A 22,011-nucleotide genomic window follows, 5' to 3' on the forward strand; every position below is an offset into this window, starting at 1 on the left:
GTGACTACGAACCTTTCCACAGGATCCCTCAGCATGACTATGAGTTTTGCATTTGGTTCAAAGGCATGGATGAAGTCCTGGATCAGAAATGGAGGCTCTCCATCAGTACTATTGTCATAGAAGTAAGTCCAAGCATTATTGTCCCACATGGTTGAAGCACTGGCCTCTCCTACAAAGAGAAAATATTCCAAATAGACATTTTAATTTTAATCTAAATTAATGTTTGACTTAATTAAAATTTGATTGAATTGTCAAGCATGGAATTAATAGGTAAAGTCAAAAAAAAAAAAAAAAAAAAAAAAAAGGGCTGCTCTTCCACAAAAACAGGAAATGCTAATTTAATGGACATAACCAAGTCCAAAATGGCTTTTCTGCCTTTATGCTCTTATTCTTAAAATAATCCCAGCAGAGGAGTGATGTAAGAAGAATGACTGTCGAAAGCACACAGATCTCCAAACGTCTTTCCCTGTCCAAACACTGAGCATTCCTACGCCTCCAGCCTTCTCTTTGTGGGGCTAACAAAAATAATTACAACCACGCAACATTCCCCATTTAGTCTGGACTAAATGATATACATAGCAATATAGTATTATGGGCAAATCAGGAAACACAAGATTTTTTTTTTTTTTTTTTGTCCTCAAAGAGTAGCAGGGATAATAGAAACAATTGTGTAGACAGCCTAAGTTGGGAAAATAGAAAGAAGACTGGCTTTTCTTTTTCTAGAAATCTTAACACTTCACTCAAATGAAGTGGCCCAGGATTTTGCCTGAATTATCTTGTTAACTATGACTATGGAATCTGTCTGAAAGGAGGCAAGACCATTGAACTCCCAACCTTTACTTTAGGCCCAGTAGCACCACTAGCTAACTAGGTCATGTAGAGCAAAAAGCTTCATCTCTCTGGGCCCCGGTTCTGTCAAGATTTATTAAAATCACAGCATCATAAATTAAGAGCTGCAACAGACTGACAGAATAAGTAGTCCAATATCCTCATTTACCAGTGAAGAAACTGAGGCATAGGGACGAAGTGACTAGTGCAAGACTCATCAGCTCTCATGGGCTTCATTGTTATTTATTCTGACAATTCTCGAACCTCTGCTCTCACCTCTCTGCTGACCTCCAATCTCACATCTTCAGCTACTATTCAGACATTTTAATATGGATGTCCATCTTAAACTCAACATGTCCAAAGTAGAACTCATTATCTTTCTCTTGAAACCAATCCCTCCTCTGACCTTCTCTATTATTGTAGAGGGCAAAACTATCCTCCCAAGTTCCTCAAGCTCACAACTTAGAGCTCATTCCAGATTCCTCATTATCTTTTATCCCTCAATACTCCAAGACAATCTATTGTCAAGATCTATTTATGTGTGTGTGTGTATATATATATACATATATATATATTTGTATTTATATATTTATAATATTATATATTTATATGTAACAATAAATATATATTTTTATATCACCTTTGTAACTCTCTTCTGACCTTGGACACTGCCATCTCTCCGGTGTATACCCTTATCACCTCACACTTGCGTACCATAATAGCCTCTTGATAGGTTTGAGTGCCTCAAGTCCTTTTTCAGTTTTATCTGTCCTCATGTGGCCACCAAAGTGACCTTCCTAAATCCTGCAACTGACCATCTCAGGCCCATATTCAATAAACTCCAGTGACCACCTAGCCCTTTCCTACCTTTTCAGTCTTCTTACACATTACTCCCCACCATATACCCTTCAATACAGCTACACTGGTCTCCTATTTGTTCCACTAATGATATTCTCCATCTCTTGGCTCTGAGGATTTTCTTCAGCTCTACCTACTGATTTCCCTGGCTTTTTTAAAATTAAAATCCCATCTTTTACTCAAAGTCTTTTCCAAAACCTCTTAATTCTAGTGCCTTAACTCTTTGTTAATAATTTCCTATCCAGCCTGCAAATAACTTCTTTGTGAGTGTTTATTTTCATTTTGTCTTCCTATTGTAAGTTCTTGGGGGCAGGGACTGTGTTTTACATCTTTTTGAATGCCCAATGTTTAAAGCTCAGTGTCTGGCACAGAGTAGAAAGTTAATAAATTAATGGTTGGTTGATAAAGGAAGTGACAGAGCCAGAATTTGAATCTAAGATTTTGAACTCCAAATCTAGCACCTTTTCCAATGAACTATGTAAATGAGGAAAATCTGTTAGAATCATATTTTGGATTCTTTGATATTTCAAAAAAAGTGAATTATACATTAAAATAATACAGATCTGAAAAAATGTCCAACATTTTTAGGATGACCTGAAATTCTAAAAAGTACACTTATATCAAATTATTGAAGTATCAGTTTCATGTATGAAGGGTTTCAGATATAATTGTGGAATAGGTAGGTACCCTGAGCCATTTTTTTCAAGGGCAAATTTGGGTTAAAACCCCAAATTTTCCCAATAAGAGATCCTCTACAGGGTCTCTCATTAGGAAAATTCATTAGATAGACTGTTAGACTTGCTATATGATGACTGCCATGCTTGATACTTCAGAACCCATTAAGAGGACTAGATATGATGGTGAAGATCCATTGTTCAGACTTAGGATCTGATTTTGATCTGCAAGATAAATTATTTAAGCTCTCTTATTCCTCAGTTTCCTCATCTGTAAAATAAAGAGGTTGACAATGATCTTTTGGGTTATTTTCTATATTTGAATCTAATGATAATTATTTTAAAAAATGAGATATAACAAAGTGTGGTGGGATAGAGTAGTATTGTACATTAAAAAGATATGGTTACATAATGAAATCTAGTGACAAAAGAAGAGGTGATATTACAGGAAAGAGTATTTAAATGATAATACAGGCAGAAATAGAATAAAATATCTTTGAAATTGACTAGTAAATATTTCTCTAGAAGGGGAAGAGAAATAATGTTAATTTAAAAATATATAAAATACTTATTTAAAAACATATTACAGATCATATGGACAGGAAAAAGAAACAGAATATCAAATCTTGGCACAGACATATAGTATTTCAGTGATTAGAACTAGTTATCTCTTTTATCTAATGAATGTACTTCTTTGCCAAAATCAGATCAGCTCATAATTTTTACCTCTTGATCATTATTTTATCTTTCAAAGTGTAGCAGAAACAAACTATTATGGATCTAATTCTCATCAACAAGAGGGAACTGGTTTTTAGGATGGGGACAATGAGAGTCTTGCACGGACAGGATCCACCATTGAATTTGTGATAGTGAAATAAAGTGAAGTTCAACCTCATTTTTCATGAACTCTAGTTTTTTAAAGAAAAGGTTAAAATAATTTAGAGAAAGAAATGGTGCAATCCAAATTACAGAAGGGAAGTCAACTCAGGGGGGAAGGAAGTTCTTAAGAATGAAAATCTGAAGACACACAAAAGAAACAACTTTCTTTGGAGAGGGAAGAGCTAAAGCTAGAGTAATTGGAACTAATAAAGGATGATGGAATGAAGGAAGATTTCTCAACATTCATTTTACTTCATTCCCCTCCCCCCCCCCCATTCCCAAGAGACAGGAACTTTGGCCTGAACAAAAAAGGTCAAAACAAAAATAGCAAATAGGGAGTTTATACCCAATATAACTAAATGAATTGCTAGAAAAAAATCTAAGTGCCTTTGAGAAGGTTCAGGCCATCCAGGCCAAATCCTAGATTATAAAAAGAATTGGAAAATGTAATTGCTGAACTACTGAGTAATCTCTTGGAGAATGGGATAGGAGTGACATGACTGGAAAAAGGTAAGTTTTGGCAAAATTAAACAAATAACCTTTAATTCCATGTTTAGCTTAGCCAAATTCTGGAACATACTGTTGAAGGGATGGTTAGTGAACAATTGGAAGTGGAAGCAGTGATCATAAAGAACCATCATGGCTTCATCAAGACTATGTAATACCTCACTAAACTTATTGCTTTTTAATGATAGGGATACTAGACTGATAGATGAGCAGAATTTTATAAATACAGTTGAATTAATTTTTAGTAAAGAATTGACAGAATATTTTATGCTGTTCTTGCAGAAAAGATGAAGGAATGTAGGCAAGATGAATTTGAGAAATTCAGAAATACCTGAATGCTTGGACCTAAGGAATAGTCATTAATAATTCAATTATCTTGGGAGGAAGTCTCTAGTGGTTTTCCTTCAAAAATTTGTCCTCAGCTGCTTCACATTTGTATAAATTAAATGGATAAAAATCAAGAAGGTTTATCAAATATGCATATAATCCAAATTGGGAGGATTGGCTATTGGATGATGAAATTCCCAAAGTTTTTGGCAAGCTAGAAAATTGGATTGCATCTAACAATATGACATTTAGTAGGGATAAATGTAAAGAACTATACGTGTGTTCTAAAAATCAACTTTACCAGGAACAGATGGAGACAAAATGACTAGAAAACACAGTTCATCTGAACAAAATCTGGGTGATATGATCAAGAACAGGTTCATGATTTGGCAGCCAAGAAAGCTCTTATAAACTTGGGCCTTACTAGTTAGAAAGTTATTTTGCCCAGTTAGAGCTCATTGGACTCTGATATAAACAGCACCTATCATAGTGCTTAGCACATAGTGGGTACTTAATAAATAAATGTTTATTGATTAGTTGGCCAGGTCTTATCTGTAATACTGTATTCAGAGTTAGGTAATCATAACTTTGCAAGGGAAAAATGATAAGTTTGGATCCAAGAGAGAGCAAGCAGGATAGTGAAGCATTTTAAGATATGTCATGTAAGAATGGGCTGAAATAGGAATTTCTAGCCTAAAAAAGAGAAAATATTGGGAAATGGAGAAGAGAGAAATAGACACTATTGGTACAGAGAAGCATCTGAATGGCTATTATGTGACATGGAGATCAAATTTCTCCTGTTTGGCATTGGGGCAAGGTAAGAACAATAAGAGGAAGATGAATAAAAAAGGAAAATGAAGCCTGATGTAAGGACAATCTTCCTAACAATTAAAGATAATTAAGAGTATATTAGTCTGCCTTTAAAAACATAAATTTCCCTTCACTGGAAGTTTTCCAGTAATGAGCGGATGACCACTAATTAAGTATTTTGTAGAAAGGGTTCTTCTTCAGGTACAAGTAAAGGACAAATTCTGAGACCCCCTCTAGATTTCAGATTCCATGATTCCTGTGATCTTACAAATTATCTGACTATAAACAAGATTACTGGAGTACTAAGATATAGTTTGGAACATCTGGTAGAAGATCAAAACTGGCAGCCATTCAGCACAGTCCCTCCCTCTTGTTCTGCATGTTCCTTTTGTACCCAGTATCTAAATTCATGGTTTGAATGTTTAACCATCTCATCAGAATAAGGAGAAGAGCAGAAAGAACGTCCCAAAGCACCTGGTAATGAAGTCAAATGTCAAGTCATATTGATAAGGTGGACAATTCAATACAACAACATTTATTAAACAACTGTCCAAAAGGAATGCTCAATCTGGGTAAAAATCCTATTTTCGATGCTGCTGTATTTGGTAGATGTGTGAACTAGACAGACTAGTTCTCCTCTAAGTCTTGGTTCCTCCAACTGTAAAAACTAAATAATATCTATAATTTTCTTAAGTTTATAGTAAAGATTGAATAAGAAAATTATATATGAAGTGTTATAGAAATGTCAGTTATAATTATTAGGAGATGCACTAAAAATCTTTGCGAAGAATAAATAAGCTTCATGTAGTAGAACAATTTATGTTCCCTGATATGGAATTACCAAGTTGGCACTCCTTTGCAGACAAAAATCACAGCACTGAACTTACTATCACTGATCTGGCTGTTTCCCAGTTTTGTTGTGGAATTGTCTATAGGGAAGAGTATTTATAAGTCATATGGTATTAATAAACTCGTATTAGAACCCTTATGACAATTAACTCTGTTTCTGCATTTTCCAATGTCCAGTCCTATTTCCCCACCCTTGTTTTCTGAGAGTGTATGTTCTTCCAAATCAGTATTTTGGTACCTAATCTAGAAGAGAAGGACATGTCTTACCCTTTGTCATCTCACCAGAACCATAGATTCTTGGTGGGAGACACATGGTTTAAGCATATCTGCAGAGGCAAGGGTATGGAGTTGGTCAAGTTACTGGATGGAGGCAATAACTAAGAATGATGATGGGCCTCAAATCTCATCTAGATAGATCCATGCCTTAAGGAGTAGTCAAAGCTCCATCTGTATCTAATAGTAAAATGAATTACCAACAAGGAGACAAAATCTTCATATTCACCTAATTTTGTAGGATGAACTGAAATGAACCTTTTTCAGACAAGGTCACAAGGAGAAGAAATGCATTCTGGTGTCTTCTTATTCCCAGAGTCTTGGTATTTTTTAAGGAGAAACTCAAGTGATTAAACATACATCTGTCCCTTTGGAAATGATGGATATAATTAAATATCCATTTTTCAAATTGTTTCATTTAATCTTGTCCATTACATATTCATTTTGTTTAATGATCAAATTAACCACAGGACAAACAAAATACATGGATTTGAGCAAATAAATAGCTTTTAAAAAAAAAAAATCTGTTAATTGGATTTCGGGTTTTTCTTTTAAAGGCAATAGGAAGCAAAAGAAGATCTGTAAACCCCCGTCATGCACAAACACTCCATTTAAGCAATGAATCCACAAGTGAAAACATCATTTTAAAAACTACATACCAATAATAAATTTAGTCATAGCTCAGACCAAATACAGTCTGAATTCTCTGGAGCATTTTTCTTTTCAGCAAATGACACAAGTGATTACATAGTTTGTATAAAGATAAGTGTTGGGGAGAGAAAAAGCAATGGAGTCTTTCCCTAAAACCTGTTTAGATTGTGGGGTATGTTATTCCTGTTTGCACAGCCTACCATGCAGCCCAAATATTTTACTTCTTGCTGCCCACATTCCATATTCTAGTTCTGGGTGTTTTTACAAGAGCTCCTCCTCTTGCCTCATATTTCTCTGTTAAAATCCTTAAGTTCAGGACTCTACTTCCCTGACTCCTTAGTTATCAATATCCCTCTTCCTCCAATTATCATATATATATATATATGCTTACAGGTCTTGGCCCTCAGTAGGATGTAAGCTTCTTGAGGGCAAAGATATATTTTGGCTTTGGCTTTTAATCCTTACCACTAGACTGTGCATTGAACATAGTAGGCACTTAATAAAATAGCCAATGGATTGTCATGGATGGCAAAAGACAAACCACTTGAGAACAGACAACACAAGACATGCAATATTTTTTTAATGTTTAATCAGTTGTGTCCAATTCTTCATAACTCCATTTGGAGTTTTCTTGACAACGACATTGGAGTGGTTTGTCATTTCCTTCTTTAGCTCATTTTACAGATGAGGAACTGAGGCAAGCAGGATTAAGAGACTTGCCCAGGGTCATAGAGCTAGTAAATGTCTGAGGCTGGATTTGAACTCAGGTCCCCCTGAGCCCAGGGCAAACAATCTATCCATGTACCACCTAGCTGCCCACCTGGCATAAAGTAGGCACTTAATGAGTGTTCATCAAATTGAACTGAACTGACAAAGACTGATTTGTCTTCATAGTTCCAGGATGATAACTTACCCTTAGTACATGTCTAATATAACCTTTATGGCATGAATGGGATTTTCAGGTACTTTTGCAGGTGGCTGTCCATACCCTTAAGCAAAATAATCAGTCTTGCCCAGGGTTTCTTAAACTTTTTCCACTCAACATCCCTTTTTGTTGGAGAAATTTTACATGATCCTGGATATATAGGTATCTAAAATAGGTACACACATCCAACATTTATAGATAATAAATCATAATTTCACAATTCCTACATTCAGATTCACTGTTAAGAAGCTTTGATATAGACAATAATAGATGCCCTTTCAAGAGCAGAAGGTGTCATACCAATAACAATATTATTCATCTTGCTGTGTTCTGTCCCTGAATCACTCCGAAGTCCCTTATGAATTTCATGGGCTGCCAAGTCAAACAAATCCAGGTAATCTTCCACTGGGGAACGGTCACGAAACCCATCTCTCAGTCGCACTATTCCTAAACAGAAATGGAAAGTCTGGGAGTTATAGGGAAAAGAAACAAGAAGGAAAGAACCCACCCCTATGTTTCTACCTCCCTTACATCATACTGGCTCAATGTGCCCCCTCCCCCCCAGCCCTACCTTTCCCAATCCCTGGCCACTAGCTGTTAAGATTCAGGAAGGGAATATGTTCTCCTTATAGCAGGCGCAGAGATCTTCGGGGTCAGAGGGGGCTCCAATAAGTCCTAGGTGTTTGACCCAGGACAAATGATTACCCCTCCACATGTTTCCTCATCAGCAAGGAGAGGGTAATATTTGTTCTACCTATTTCATGGGCTTATTGTAAAAAAAAGAGATTAGTACTATAGTAAAAAGGCCAAACTGCTAGTAAGTGTGAGATTAGTACAGTAATTTAGCTTCCAGTGCTAAATAAATGTGAAAAATTATAATGCTATCACTCCCACAGCAAGGTGCTCTGTCTGAGCATAATAGGTGTTCCCTTCCTGATTTAATGGAGGTCAGTGAAAAAAGTAAAATAAACCAGTTTTTCATGGGTAAATTCTGGAGGGTAATCACATGGGGAAAAGCCCATACATGATTAAAATTCTCTTTATCTGTAGCTGTTTAAATAAGTGACTGACTTTTCTGTGGGGGAAAAAAATCATTTTCTGTGTAGTTTGGATGATGGAAAACATCATTAACCAGGTTAGAGAAGATTTTAAGCAAAATGTTACACTTATTCAAGCACTGTAAACACTTGAACTTTGTGAGGCATGTAAACTTTAGGTATACTTGCAATAACTTAGCCATGAGCAGTATATGAGGCATATATTACACATAATAGAAAAAGCAATAAGGAGAATGTAAACCAATTCAAAGGATAGACAAATTTGAAGTCTATCATGATTATAAATGTTACCTTTCTCCAGTGATAGGGAGATGTGCTTAGACTGAATATTTTTATTAATTTGTCTGTCCTTTCATTAACATTATTTTGATATCATTCATTCAAAGTGTCATGATTTAAAGCTAAGATGGACTTTAGAGTTAATGTAGTCTAATGACTTCATTATACAGACAAGGAAACTGGGCCCAGACATGAGAAATTATTTATTCAAAGACACATAAGCATGAAGTGGGGCTTGAACTCAGGTTTTCTTGACCACATGATCATTACTCTCTCTTTCATTCCAAGCTACCTCTCAATTCATTTTAAAAAACATTTGCTGGCTATATTTAACCTATAGCAGATTGCTTGCTGTCTTAGGGAGGGAGGATAAGGAAGGAAAGAAGAAAAATTTGGAACACAAAGTCTTACAAAAATGAATGTTGAAAAATATCTTTACCTGTCTTTGGAAAAATAGATACTATTGAAAATTAAAAAAAAAAAGACACATTTGCTGAGTACCTTCAACATTCTAGACACTGAAAAGGATATGAAGACATGCTCCCTGTCCTCAAGAAGCTTTGCAACTTATAAATACAGAAACAGTCAAAATGTCTTCCTTTTTTGTTTATAATAAAATCTAAGTATAAGATTTCACAGATTCCTGGAAAATACTTTGAAGATCATTTAGTCTAATGCTATTCTGAACATGAGGAAAATGAAACCTCAAAGTGATGTGCCTCACTAAGTATCATAGAATTAAGCAGTGATGGAGCTATAACTCAGTATAGGTTCCCTCTTTGCACTGCCTCACTTATCATGTCACAATTCCAAAAATTTTAATATAATCACCAAAGCTTAAAGAAAGAAGAAAAGTATAAACTGGGAAATTGGAAGAAATGTTTTGAAGTTATGAGAAAGTAGCATTCTATAGCATAATTAATAGACTGGCCTGACTTTCTCATGACAGAAGGAGCATTAGGATTGAGCCCTGGATTCAGAATCTGGAAGATTCCTCTTCATGAGTTCAACTCCAGCTTCAAACACCTATTAGTTGTGTGATCCTAGCCAAGACACTTAACCCTGTTGACCTTAGTTCCTAATCTACAAAATAAACTAGAGAAAGAAATAGCAAATCACTCCAATATCTTTGCCAAGAAAATCCTAAAAATAAAATCACAGAGAGTTGGATATGACTTTAAAACAACTGGACATAATAGAACAGTAATGAACTGAACCAGCTACACCCAGCAAAAAAACTCTGGGAAATGACTATGAACCATTACATAGAATTCCCAATCCCTCTATTTTTGTCTGCCTTCATTTTTTATTTCCTTCACAGGCTAATTGTATACTATTTCAAAGTCCAATTCTTTTTGTACAGCAAAATAACTGTTTAGACATGTATACATATATTGTATTTAATTTAAACTTCAACATATTTAACATGTATTGGTCAACCTGCCATCTGGGGGAAGGGGTGAGGGGAAGGAGGGGAAAAGTTGGAACAAAAGGTTTTGCAATTGTCAATGCTGAAAAATTTACCCATGCATATATCTTGTAAATAAAAAGCTATTTAAAAAAAAAACCTGGACAATAACACTTTCTCATGGATCCTGTTTTGGATGTCATAAAGTTAGTGATCATTAATGCAAAAATAAAAAATTTCTCTTCTACCTATCCAGCTCTCTGATGTAGAAGATAATGTTCAAAAATGTCTAATAAACTTGGATCCAGAAAAAAAGAGATGAGAAATGTACCTCCCTCCCTTCTTTGCAGCAGTGGTGATGTAGTGAGATGTCTATATGAAAGGGAGGCTATTTATACTTGGAAATTAAAGTCATATAAAACATGAGATATTGACAGAAAATTTCAAAAACAAAAATACCTAGTGAGCAACTAAGTTCATGGAGTCATCACACCTAAAAACTATTATTTAGCAAAGCACAAGTGAAAAGTCCCTCTCTTTCTGTTCATGGCACTCTTTTAAGTGTGAAAGAAATGATTAAAAGTTAGTGAAGAAATACTTAGAAGGATGTAAAACTTGTACTAAAAGTATAACTTTTAAAAATTCAGTTTTAATGAAAACGCCCACTTGGCAAATACTAAACTCTGGCAGATGATTAGCATTTATCACCCTTTAGGACCAAATGACCAAATGTCTCCTGGCAGAAAATGAAAAGGTTAAGGAAATAAAACAATGATCTGAGAGCCATTTGGTAATAGGCTAGGGTGGGGCAGAAAGCAGCCCAAAGAAAACTTACAGAATCAGAGACTTAGAGAATCATCAGAAGAGACCATTTAGTCCAATGTCAGCCTTCTCCTACCCTCTTCTTCAACCTTCAATACAATTTACAGATGAGAAGACTAATTAGCTTGGAGCAATGGACTGATTTTATCTGTCACAAAAATAATAGTAGAGTTTGGACCAGAAATAAGGTTTCTTAAAGTTGATGATCAAAATCTACATTTGAGCTGTGATACGGCAACATATGAACAGAAAATAGAGGAAGAGCTAAATACAAAAGAGATACCCTCTGAGCAAGTATATGCCATCTCAATGGTTGATTACATAATGGTAGTGATTAGTACAAGTTGCATTTAGCTCAGACAGCCACAGATACCTAAAATAAATACCATAAGCAGGAGCTAACTAAATATTGATCTTGAATGACCCTCATATACTGGATGAGAAACTTTATTATTAATTTCCATAGCTAGAAAAAGGTCAAAACTAGCAGGATTTTTAGTTAATAAAATGCTTATTTCACTCATATTCTGCATGCTCCAACAAAGTTATATTCTCTAATCCCTCAAGTAGAAAAAATAATTTAGAACTTTCATGTTTATAGAAATAGGAGAGTTCATGCCATCTGCTACCTTGGTGTATAAATGTCTTATCTCTTCAGATAAAAAAAAAATGACATGTAAAGTGCTTTACAAATCTTAAAATGGTGTGTGAATGCTATTATGATTATAAACATGAGTATAATAGATTTTACATATGTATATGTATTTATAAAAATTTTTATGCTTAATTTCTTATTTGTTCATCAGCTTTATCTGTAAAACTATGATTCCTGCTTTACAGAGAAGGAAATTGAGGCTGAGAGACTTAATGACTATATTTATCATCACTCAACCAGAGACTTAATGACTTGTTCATCATCACTCAACCAGTATATGTCCAAAGCACAATGCTGACTGATAGTGTTCTTTTGAATATATTACTTCATATATATATATATATATATATATATATATATATATATCTCACATAATGATAAGTATTGGTAGGTTATTGTCTGTCATTTTATAAAAAGTAATGGAATGCAGTGAGAAGAACATGGGACTTAAGAGTCAGAAGCCTTGAGTTCTCTAGCCAGTTCCACAGTAATATGGTCTGTGTGACCATGAGTAAGGCGTACAACCTCTGTAAAATCTTAATTTCCTTATTTGTCTATCATCCATTTCATGTGGGGAAAGAACTTTGTAAGGCTCAAGTGTGAGAGACACAAGAATTGTTGTTGCTGTTGTAATAATCACCACACATGCAGTAGGTACTTTCCATTCAGTAGTCATTTGCCATTGAGATTGATTGAAAACTGGGTTCTGTTGCCAGCTCTGCAAATAGCTTTGTGGTTTTAGGCAAAGTGTCTAACTTCATCATCCCAGTTTCCTCATCTATCCAATAGATGTAACCTCTGCCAAAACTTCCCAAAAGAGCTGCTCTAAGGAGAAAATGATAGATGCAAAAATGTTCTGCCAGGTGCAAAGTACCCTTCAAAATTGAACTGCTACATGGGCCAACAGGCTTTACTTACCAAATCGCTTCCTTGTCCACCAGTGGGGCTCTTTAATGGCAGAGAATTTCACGTCTGGGTGCAATCTGAGACGATCATAGAGATCAGTTGTCCCACACTTTGGTTGCCCAATGATGTAGAAATGAGGGAGGCAACGAAGGCGGTAGTGCTTCTCTTTGAAATGGTACAAGTGGTTCCAAAACTCTTTCCTGAGGTAATCAAAGGTTGACCGAAAATGTTTTGAATACAATGCATAGAGGTTGGTCACATAGGGATCCGTAGTATTTTTCCCTGTGTATTCCTCATACCAACAAGGATTTTTACTAGTTGGAAGAAATTTGTTAGGGATTACTGAGAACATCTGCAACAACAACAAAAAAAAAGAGGGTGATTTTAAAAAGTTTGATTACTAATAAATACCATGCTGGTTAAGGGGTGGAACCCCACAGTTATCTTAATATTATAATATATATGTTCCAGGAACTATTTAATTATGCTTGAATATAAAAGTAAATTAAAATAGATTATAATGGACAGTTTTTTTTTATCTTTCCTTTCTCATAACTTTCTTGAGAAGTGGACTAAATTTTTACAAAAAGAAATCAGCAGGAGAGTGATAGGTGATGACCTAAGTCAATGGCAGACTACCATTACCCCCATTTCTATCATAAAAGAGCAATCAAATTAAACCAAGTCAGCTGAAATTTGTGATACTAATTAAGTTCAGGAATGCTGGAGACAAGAATAATGATTAGGAACACTGATTTAGCTCATGGTAGAATCATAAAATCAAATTTAACTCCACTTTTAAATTCTGAATTATAGGATCTGCATGAATGACTACAGCCCCAATTATCAGTTTTCAAGAAAGATATCTTGGAAAGCAATTATCAAAAGGGTATTTTTAAAAATTTATTAGTCTTGGCATTTGGGACATTACAAATGAAATAGCACATTATTTAAGTTCCATATCACTTGACTGTGGGGAGGTTGTCAAGTTTTCCCTGTTTGAACTGAGATTTTAAAATTTATTGAACATGCCAGCAGCAGAGATTAACTAAGGCTACTTGTGGGAGTATGTTTGCAAAATTGGAAAAATTTCCAAGCCAAGACACTGGAAAAGGAAATGTTAGAAAAGGTAGTTGTCATCAGCATCTTCCGTAACTTCATACTGAATTTTCAGCCTTTTCCTGCCATTTGATAAAAAGAGCAGATGGGCAGAAGTCAGGAGACTTGGTCCCTAAATCTCTGAATGACCTTGGGAGAGAATCTTCAGATATTCTTAAGTTTTTTTCATCTCTGAAGTGGGATGGTTAAAATGAATGATTTCCTAAAATATTTCCCATTGCTACATTCCCTAATTATTTGTGCCTTTGTGCTCCAAATCAAAGTTAAAACTAAAAGAAACAAACAAAAACTTTTTTAAAAAGTCCAAGAAACACTATGAGAGGAAGTCAAAGTTCAGGGAATACTCACATGCAGTTCCTGTTTCTCAAGATCTTCTAGATCTGGGAGCTGCCTTGTAGTAAATTCAACCTTTGACGTAATTGTATTAATAATTAATTTAATGTTTGGATAATATTTTTCATATGAAATATTCATTAAAAAGGGTTGATGAAAATCCTTTAAATTCCTCAGGTATTCATCATCCGCTAAAGCTGGATTATTGGAAAAACTCCTATAACGTAATGATGATGGTATAAGCAGGAGTTCGTGCTTCACCCCAGTCAGAATATACGATGCCATCACTAAAGTCATTATTATCAATCCACAAACAAGGCTCCATCGCTTCCCCTTTTTGAAGCGAAAAAGTCCAGTCCAGCTTTCATTGTTTTCTGTCCTTACTTCTAAAACTGCAAGCAAGTTCATCTGCTTGCTATCCACTCGAAACAGAATCTTTTCTCCTTTGCAGATGGGACACTTGTGGTGACTGTGATAGGGTCCTCGGCAGCTAAAACACTGTGGGTGCAAGTCATCAGGTAACAACTGTATGCAGCAATTAACACAGTGCCTCATAGTATTGCCTTTTTTATTGCTGCATCAATGAGCCATGGACCAGCCATCAAAATTATTTCTAACACATGCAAATTGGATTGTAAAACTTTAAGTACAATTTGTAATTACATGGATTTGTTGGAAAGCTAAAAAAACAAAAATCACAAATAAAAAGGAGCTGAAGCCAGACAGTTAGAGAATGCACAAGCACATTCTTTGGTTAGGCCCAATATGCCAATGGAAGGATAAGAGAAAAATCTTCAGTTGGCATGTTTGGTTAAAGTTCACCACAGTCATGGAACACTCTTCTGACAAAATTATAGCTTGAAATGTTGCTCAAGTTTTTCCCATTGTGTGCAGTGAGGTGGAAGAGATGATACTGAAGTGTGATGAAAGACACAAAAAATTAAAAGACATCATTTTCTTCCCATTGATGGACACAGAGATGTATAAATTCCATGGAGAGATCCTTTCAGATTCTGTTTCCTCCTTTTCTGTGTTCTCAAATATTCACTACTGGAAAGTATCTTTGAAAGGTTTTGTCTTCTTCGGAGACAACATTAAAAATCTTTCAGATTACCTAAAATGAAACATTTTAAAGTCTTATTATTTGGAAGTGATAGTCTAGTAATCTAGTAATGAATTTCTTTCAAAGATAGTCAATCCAATTCAATAGCATTAAGAGAAACCTTACAGAACTACTTATTTACAGGGTTCTTTTAAAGCAGGATTTCTTTAACTTTTTCTGCTCAAGACCCCCCTTTTAATATATTCACTACTGTGGATATATAGGTATGTAAAACAGGTATACAAAGAAAACATTTACTGATGAAAAAAATTTTTTTTAAATTATTTTAAAACAAATTTTCAGCACATACATACATATATAATTTTACCATTTATTAAAGATGAAAACAAATTTGCATACTAATGAAATAAATTTAGTTGTTTATTTTTATCTAAAGAATTAAATCTTTGCAGAATATTTGATAACTTTTCCTGTTGCCAAATTTTTTTGTGACTCTCAACATGCAGTTACACAACCCCATACATAAAGTTTAAGAAACTTTGATTTAAGGTATAGGAAGTGCTTTCTTCTCAAGTCTGTTACATAGGGAATGGACTAGAAGTATAATTAAACCCATTTTATGGGAAAGGAAACTGAAAGGCTTAGCAAATTGTTCATGATCCCATAGGAATCAAATGCTAATGATCGTTCTAGGAGGAATTCTCAGTGGTTCACATATGGTACCTTGGGACTGACTATACCCATAGTCATTCTTCTAACACCAATAATTGCCCACTCCTTGAACATAAAGCAAATAACTCAGTTCTTCTAAAATTCTTTCTTGGTCATCTCTGCCTTGTTAAAGAAAACTATTGTACCTCTGAGTTTTGGTATGCTGAAATCCTTTTCAGCATACTCAGAGCATAGAGCTTGGCTGAATTAAAATATTACTCCCATTTCTAATCACTACAAAGCAATAAGAGCAAGAAGAAGGCTGATAGGAAGACAGAAGATTAAAAAAAAAAAAAGAATTTTTTCCCCAATAAAATCAGCAACTTCTTACTAATAGCTAACTTTTATTGTCATATAGGGAAGAAAGTCATACTTAATGAAAACAGAGAGTGGAGAGTCTTCTTTTGCAAGAAGAATACTCCATCCAAAAAGTACTGGACTTTAAGTTATTAGACAATTATATTCAGCAACAATATCCAATATGTAGGATCCCTATAAGTAACATAATACTTCAGACCTTGAAACAATTTTTCATTTTCATCATCAGTGGAAGTCATAAAATTTCAGACTTTTTTTTTTTTAACAGAATGCTATGATTGTAAATGGTCTGTTGCCAAAAGAAAGCTGTGAAAGGCAAGAGTACTGGAAATCACAAAGAACTGGTTTCTAATCCAAGGCAAGCCAATAACAAGCTCTGTTGCATGAAGTTAATCATTTAAGTTGAGCCTCAGTTTTCTCATTTATAAAATGTGGATCCAAGAAAATTACATTCTTAAAATTCTTTCCAATTCTAATATTCTATGATTTTTATCTATCTTTTTATTGGTTAAAAAAATACCTAATTCAGAAATTAGTTCAAAAGGCAAGAGAAGAGAATTGTCACTTAGTCTTTGAGTTCTAAAGTCCATTCTTCTAATAGTCAAAGTTATACTCAAGTAAAATTCAGAAAGTTATCAATTTAATTAGAGTGATGGGTGTCACAGGTATGGTGAAAGAATCTGCAAACTCAAGTTTGTCTTCAAGTTAAGGGGCAAAATTTCATTACGCTGCTAAGACCAAGTCAAGTTCCAAAAGAAATTAGCAGAGAATCAGGAGCAAGAAGATAAATTTATAGGGAAAAGATAGAGAGCTCAAATGCTTCATGTCACTGATATATTACTTTTATGGCTTAGAGGTAAAATTGAGAAGTAGTATGGTATTCACCTCATTACTGTCTCAGAAACTTTGTTATTACTGACTAACAGATGGTTATCTGACAATATAGCATTGTTTATGGAACTGTAACACTCCCAAGGGCAGGTGGCCTTAGGGTTAAGGCCAGATAATCTTAAGAGTTATGGCTCCATCTTCCTGAGCACTATAGCACATCAAGAGGAAGAATAATTTTTTTGTATTTTCAATTTCTAAAAATACACAAACATATACTGTCAAATTCTACTTCAAAAAAAAAAAAAACAGGTTTGTGTTTGGGCACAGAGTTAGTACATAATTTGTTCTGTTTAACACAATGAACACACTGATGTCCTTTCTGTTTTGATGTATGATTATTAAAAACTGCCCTCCTTTGTTGATTTAACAGAATACTTATAATGCACAGCTTCCAGTTGTTGTCAGAATTTCCTGTATGGGAAACAGCTGTGTCAGAGTGGCAATGGACATCATCCTTCCATTCCAATGAGGAAACAGAGGCACAGTTACTTTAAATGTTCTGACACTTAAAGAGGTCTAACCTCCAGATTCCCATGTCAGTGTTGTGGCTACTTGTTTATAATCTGGTCCCAACATCTCTTTCTAGCCTTGTTGGAACAGTACTCTTCTTCTTGCACTCTGTGAACCAAAAGGAATTTCTCTTCTCCTCACACACAAATAGCCCATTTCCCACCTCCATGCCTTTATAATTGCTAACTTACAAGCCTAGAATACAATTTCTCTCTTTCTCCCTCCCTCCCTCCCCCCTCTCTCTTTCTCTCTCTCTCTCTTTCTTGCTCTCTGATGAGAATATATATGATGAATATGATTATATATGAGTATATATATATATACATATATATATACAAATATGAATATATATTCATCAGTATAGTCCTCCAATTCACTCATGCTGGAAAGATTTTTGTTTATTTACTTATTATTTTACTTTGCAGAGTGTAAATAAGTAACATAGCAAGATAAATGAAGGAACTGTTTATTATTTTTTTAATGACCCATAAATTCAGAAGCAGCAGAGGCTTTGGGTCAGAAATGACTAGAATATGAGAGAGACATGGAAGAATATGAACCAGGTCAAACTGGTACTACTTACAAGAGTCTGAGAAAGTTCTATGGATAGGATTCCCCACTTCCCCATACCCACACTTCCCAAGGATTCCCTCTCTCACAATGATCCTTTATTGCCTCCACTTATAGCACTGACACTCCCAGTCTGAGCAATAAGGATTTACGTAAACAGCCCTTGTTAGGCCTTTTTAAAATGTCCTGAATGAAGCATGTCAGAACTAGAAAGAGTTCCAACTCCAATAGTCTTGAGATGTCTCTTGGTCAAAAACAACTTTCTCAATGATTATGGAGAAAAAAAAAAGATGACCTGCCCTTCTTCACTAAAGCTAAAAGAAACTGTAACAAAGGCTAAAGCAAAGACAAAACATACTAACACAAAAGAGATACTCACTTATAAGACCTCACCCAGAACCCTTCCATCTGTTGGCTAAAATAAAGTCTGAATGAATGAAGATCATAGACAAAGCTATAAAGACAAAAATGTATCCCATCTGAACTAAAGACATTCCTAACTATGAACAATGATATTTTCTTTCAAGCCCAAGGAAGAAAATCTCTATAATCTTTCATCTCCAACTTGGAAGGCTTAACAAAAAGAGTTTATAACCTGCCTTGTTAACATTAGTTACTCAAAGTATTTCTCTTTTAAGGCCATGAGATGCATTTTCACAAGTTTTCTCTTTTCACAAAGCAAATAACACTTTGATTTAGAAGGTTGGAAAAAAAAAAAAAACAGCAACTCTATCCTTATGATGTTTCTCCTAAATATGAATGAAAGGGATAAAAGGATTAAGGAAGTACATTCATTTGAAACTTTCTATTTTACAAAGTATTTTCTAGAACAATCTCTCAATCAATGACTTTGAGTTAATAATCAATAACTTGAGTTAATGGTGCATGTGTTATTTATCCTGATTTCAAAGATGAAGAATTTGGACTCCATGTTAACTCAATTAACCCAAGAATAAGGAAAATGACTAGACAAAGCACAAATGTGTTTGGACATCTAGCCAAGCATTCTGTACATTTTATCATACAAAGTTCAATTAATAAAAGGAAGGTAAAGATTACCTTTATCTTTCCCCCCAAAAAAGCAAATATAGTCAGATAATAAACCTAACTGACATTTATGTATGTAAGTTTGCAAAGCACTTCATTCATTTGAGGCTCAAAACAATATTGTGACATAGGTATTATAAGTATTATTATCCCCATTTTACAGATGAAGAAAGTGAGGCTAAAAGAGATTAAGTGATTTAGTCATGGATCAAGCAGCTTAAAAGTATCAGATATGGAATTTAAACCCAAACCTTATTTACTCCGAGTAGGCATCTACCCATTAGGTGTTACTGCAAATTTTTGAATTCACAAAATTCGACAAGAACAACTGTATTTGACTACACTGCTTAAAAAAAAAGATTTTTTTACATTGATTTTAAATAATTTCTTATCAATAAAGAGGTAAACTAAAGTACATTACAGCACTGATTCCTCTTTTTACTCAAAATTAATTAATTTATTTTCCTTATTAGTTGATTTATTTGTAACTCCAATAATTTACTATCAATCACAAGGCAGATTACAAAGGAAACTGGACACCTAAATTCATTCATTAAACTAAAGAATATTTAAGCAAAAACTTCAATTAAAAAGCATCCAAACCTTGGCTACACTTTGTACCCTAAGGAGATATACTATAATAATTGGTACTTTGTATCAATTACAAGAGATTAGACTACATTCCCTAAAATAGAAAGCATTCCATTTTTCATTCCCTGCTTTCATGGCCTGAGTATTAACCTATGCAACAGAAGTATCATTAGCAAACCATTTATAAAGAAATTGTAATTGAGAGGCCCAGAAATACCACTTTATATTAAGTAATTGAATGCCCCCTCAGTGTTAGATCAATAAAGGGCATCCAATTTCACCCTAGCAAACTTATTAAATTATTACAGATATATGCTGAAATGGCAGAAGAAAGATGCCTGAAAAGTTCAAGAGGAATGTGAATAGATTTAAACAAATAGTCTCATTTAGGCACAACATTTATTTTTACCCTTTGGGGAGAGAGGAATAAAATTGCTAATTACATTAATTTCTTTTATGTTTAAAAATGTATCTTAATTACCCTCATATAAAACAGAAAGCCTTCTAATTATGCTTAGTGACTGTGAAATCTCTCTTTTAACTATCATAGATCGGAATGTCTTTTGAGAAATGTTCATCAACATAAGAAATATTTTCCAGTTTTAGACAAACATATTATAGGGTGCTTTGTATGACATGGTCAAAGTGCTCAAATGACCTTGGGATTCTGAACAAATTATTATCAAAACCCTATCTAGAGAATTGTACTTACTTGCAGAATAATGTCCAATAACTAGAACAAAGGTGCCTTTAGGCTGGAGAGGGTGGAAGAGAGAAGGCAATTAATTACCTGGGAGGTACTATCTGATTAACATAGTATAAGAAATATTGAAGCAGAATAAATCCCCTCCCTCACCCATTTTGAAATATTAAGAAAGCAGTTGAAACTCATTCTAGTCTATCTACTTTTCCTTATCTCTACATTCTGGAAGTGTTCTGCTCCAGTCCCTCCAGATTACCCCCCCCACCAAAGGAATCTTTTCTGAAAAGCACCTTAGGGTAGAGATCAAACTTAGAAAAGAAAAAAAAAAGATCTTTGATTACTTCAGTTAGAAAAGTATATTTTGAATTCACCTCTGACCAACTGGAAAGGAGAATCCCTTAAAGGGAATAAAAACCAGATTGAATCATTTTAAGAAAATGATTTTTCTAAGGGCGTACTGAAAAGTTATGTAACTGCCTTTTTGTTTGATGAAGGAAAATGGTAACTTTAACCTAAGTTCTGTAATTACATTTTGGAATTGTTATCTATTACTTTGAGTATATCATAAATTGATAACCAAAAGTATTCATATTCCTGAGATTCCTCTCCCTCTCTGTCTCTGTCTCTCTGTATCTCTCTGTCTCTTTCTGTCTCTCTCTCCCTCTGTCTCTGTCTCTCTGTGCCTGTCTCTCTCTGCCTGTCTTTCTGTTTCTCTCACATTATTTACATTAGAATAATCTAATTAATAAAAATTGTTTCTGGTAGGCTTGCTCACAAAACACAAAGAAGGAAGGAGAAGGAAATTTATAAAAAACACATGGAAGAAATGAAAGATTAAAGGCACTTGGGAGCCATTTGACGCAGGGGAAATCAACCATAGTCACAACATAAGAGGTATAAGCTGTTAAAAAAAATTAAAAAGCAATGCTAGAACAGATGAAAAGAATAGTTTTAAGGCTTTGGTGAGTTTTAAAAGGCATAATATTTTGCCTCTGTACCTCAGAGAGTAAAAGAAGCAATTGACATGAAAATAATACTTTTCAGCCAAAGATCACTGAGCTGATGCTTTTTCCTTAAATTGTTCCTTCAGTAATATTGAAAGCATTTTCATAAAACAATAGTAGAAAGCCAGGTGGAAAGAGTTTCTCTACTATAACACATATTTATCGTTGACTGCCATTCTATATAGAATTATTTGGAGAATTCTCTGACTCTTTATGAAGTCATTACACTCTGTCTCTACCTATAGTTCCTATAATTTCTTTTTTTTTTTAATTTTCCACCTTGCTTCCTTCTGTTGTCCAAGTTCTTCATTTAATGTAATCCCCTGGTAACTACCATTTTTTCCAAACACATTGTCCCCTCTGCATTTACTTCAACACCATCTGTGCTTTTCCTAAAACACAGGTTTACCCATTAAGTGCCATTTATTAACCTTGAAATAAA

At 34.4% G+C, this 22,011-nt stretch overlaps 1 protein-coding gene across 9 annotated transcripts in view; it reads right to left on the bottom strand.

Moving 5' to 3' along the window:
- The window catches only part of CHST15 (carbohydrate sulfotransferase 15), a 128,001-nt gene that overhangs the window by 38,006 nt on the left and 67,984 nt on the right, over nucleotides 1-22,011 (bottom strand). For all 9 annotated transcript variants that reach the window (XM_031956011.1, XM_031956016.1, XM_031956007.1 and 6 more), the window contains 4 exons: nucleotides 14,177-15,275; nucleotides 12,722-13,061; nucleotides 7,882-8,028; nucleotides 13-169 (listed from right to left, as the gene is read on the bottom strand). In XM_031956011.1, the coding sequence (XP_031811871.1) occupies nucleotides 13-169; nucleotides 7,882-8,028; nucleotides 12,722-13,061; nucleotides 14,177-14,716 (1,184 nt within the window). In that variant the 5' untranslated portion in view covers nucleotides 14,717-15,275. The remainder of the gene's footprint in view (nucleotides 1-12; nucleotides 170-7,881; nucleotides 8,029-12,721; nucleotides 13,062-14,176; nucleotides 15,276-22,011) is intronic.

Source organism: Sarcophilus harrisii, chromosome 2 (genome assembly GCF_902635505.1).
Source record: "Sarcophilus harrisii chromosome 2, mSarHar1.11, whole genome shotgun sequence".
Taxonomy (NCBI): Eukaryota; Metazoa; Chordata; class Mammalia; order Dasyuromorphia; family Dasyuridae; genus Sarcophilus; species Sarcophilus harrisii.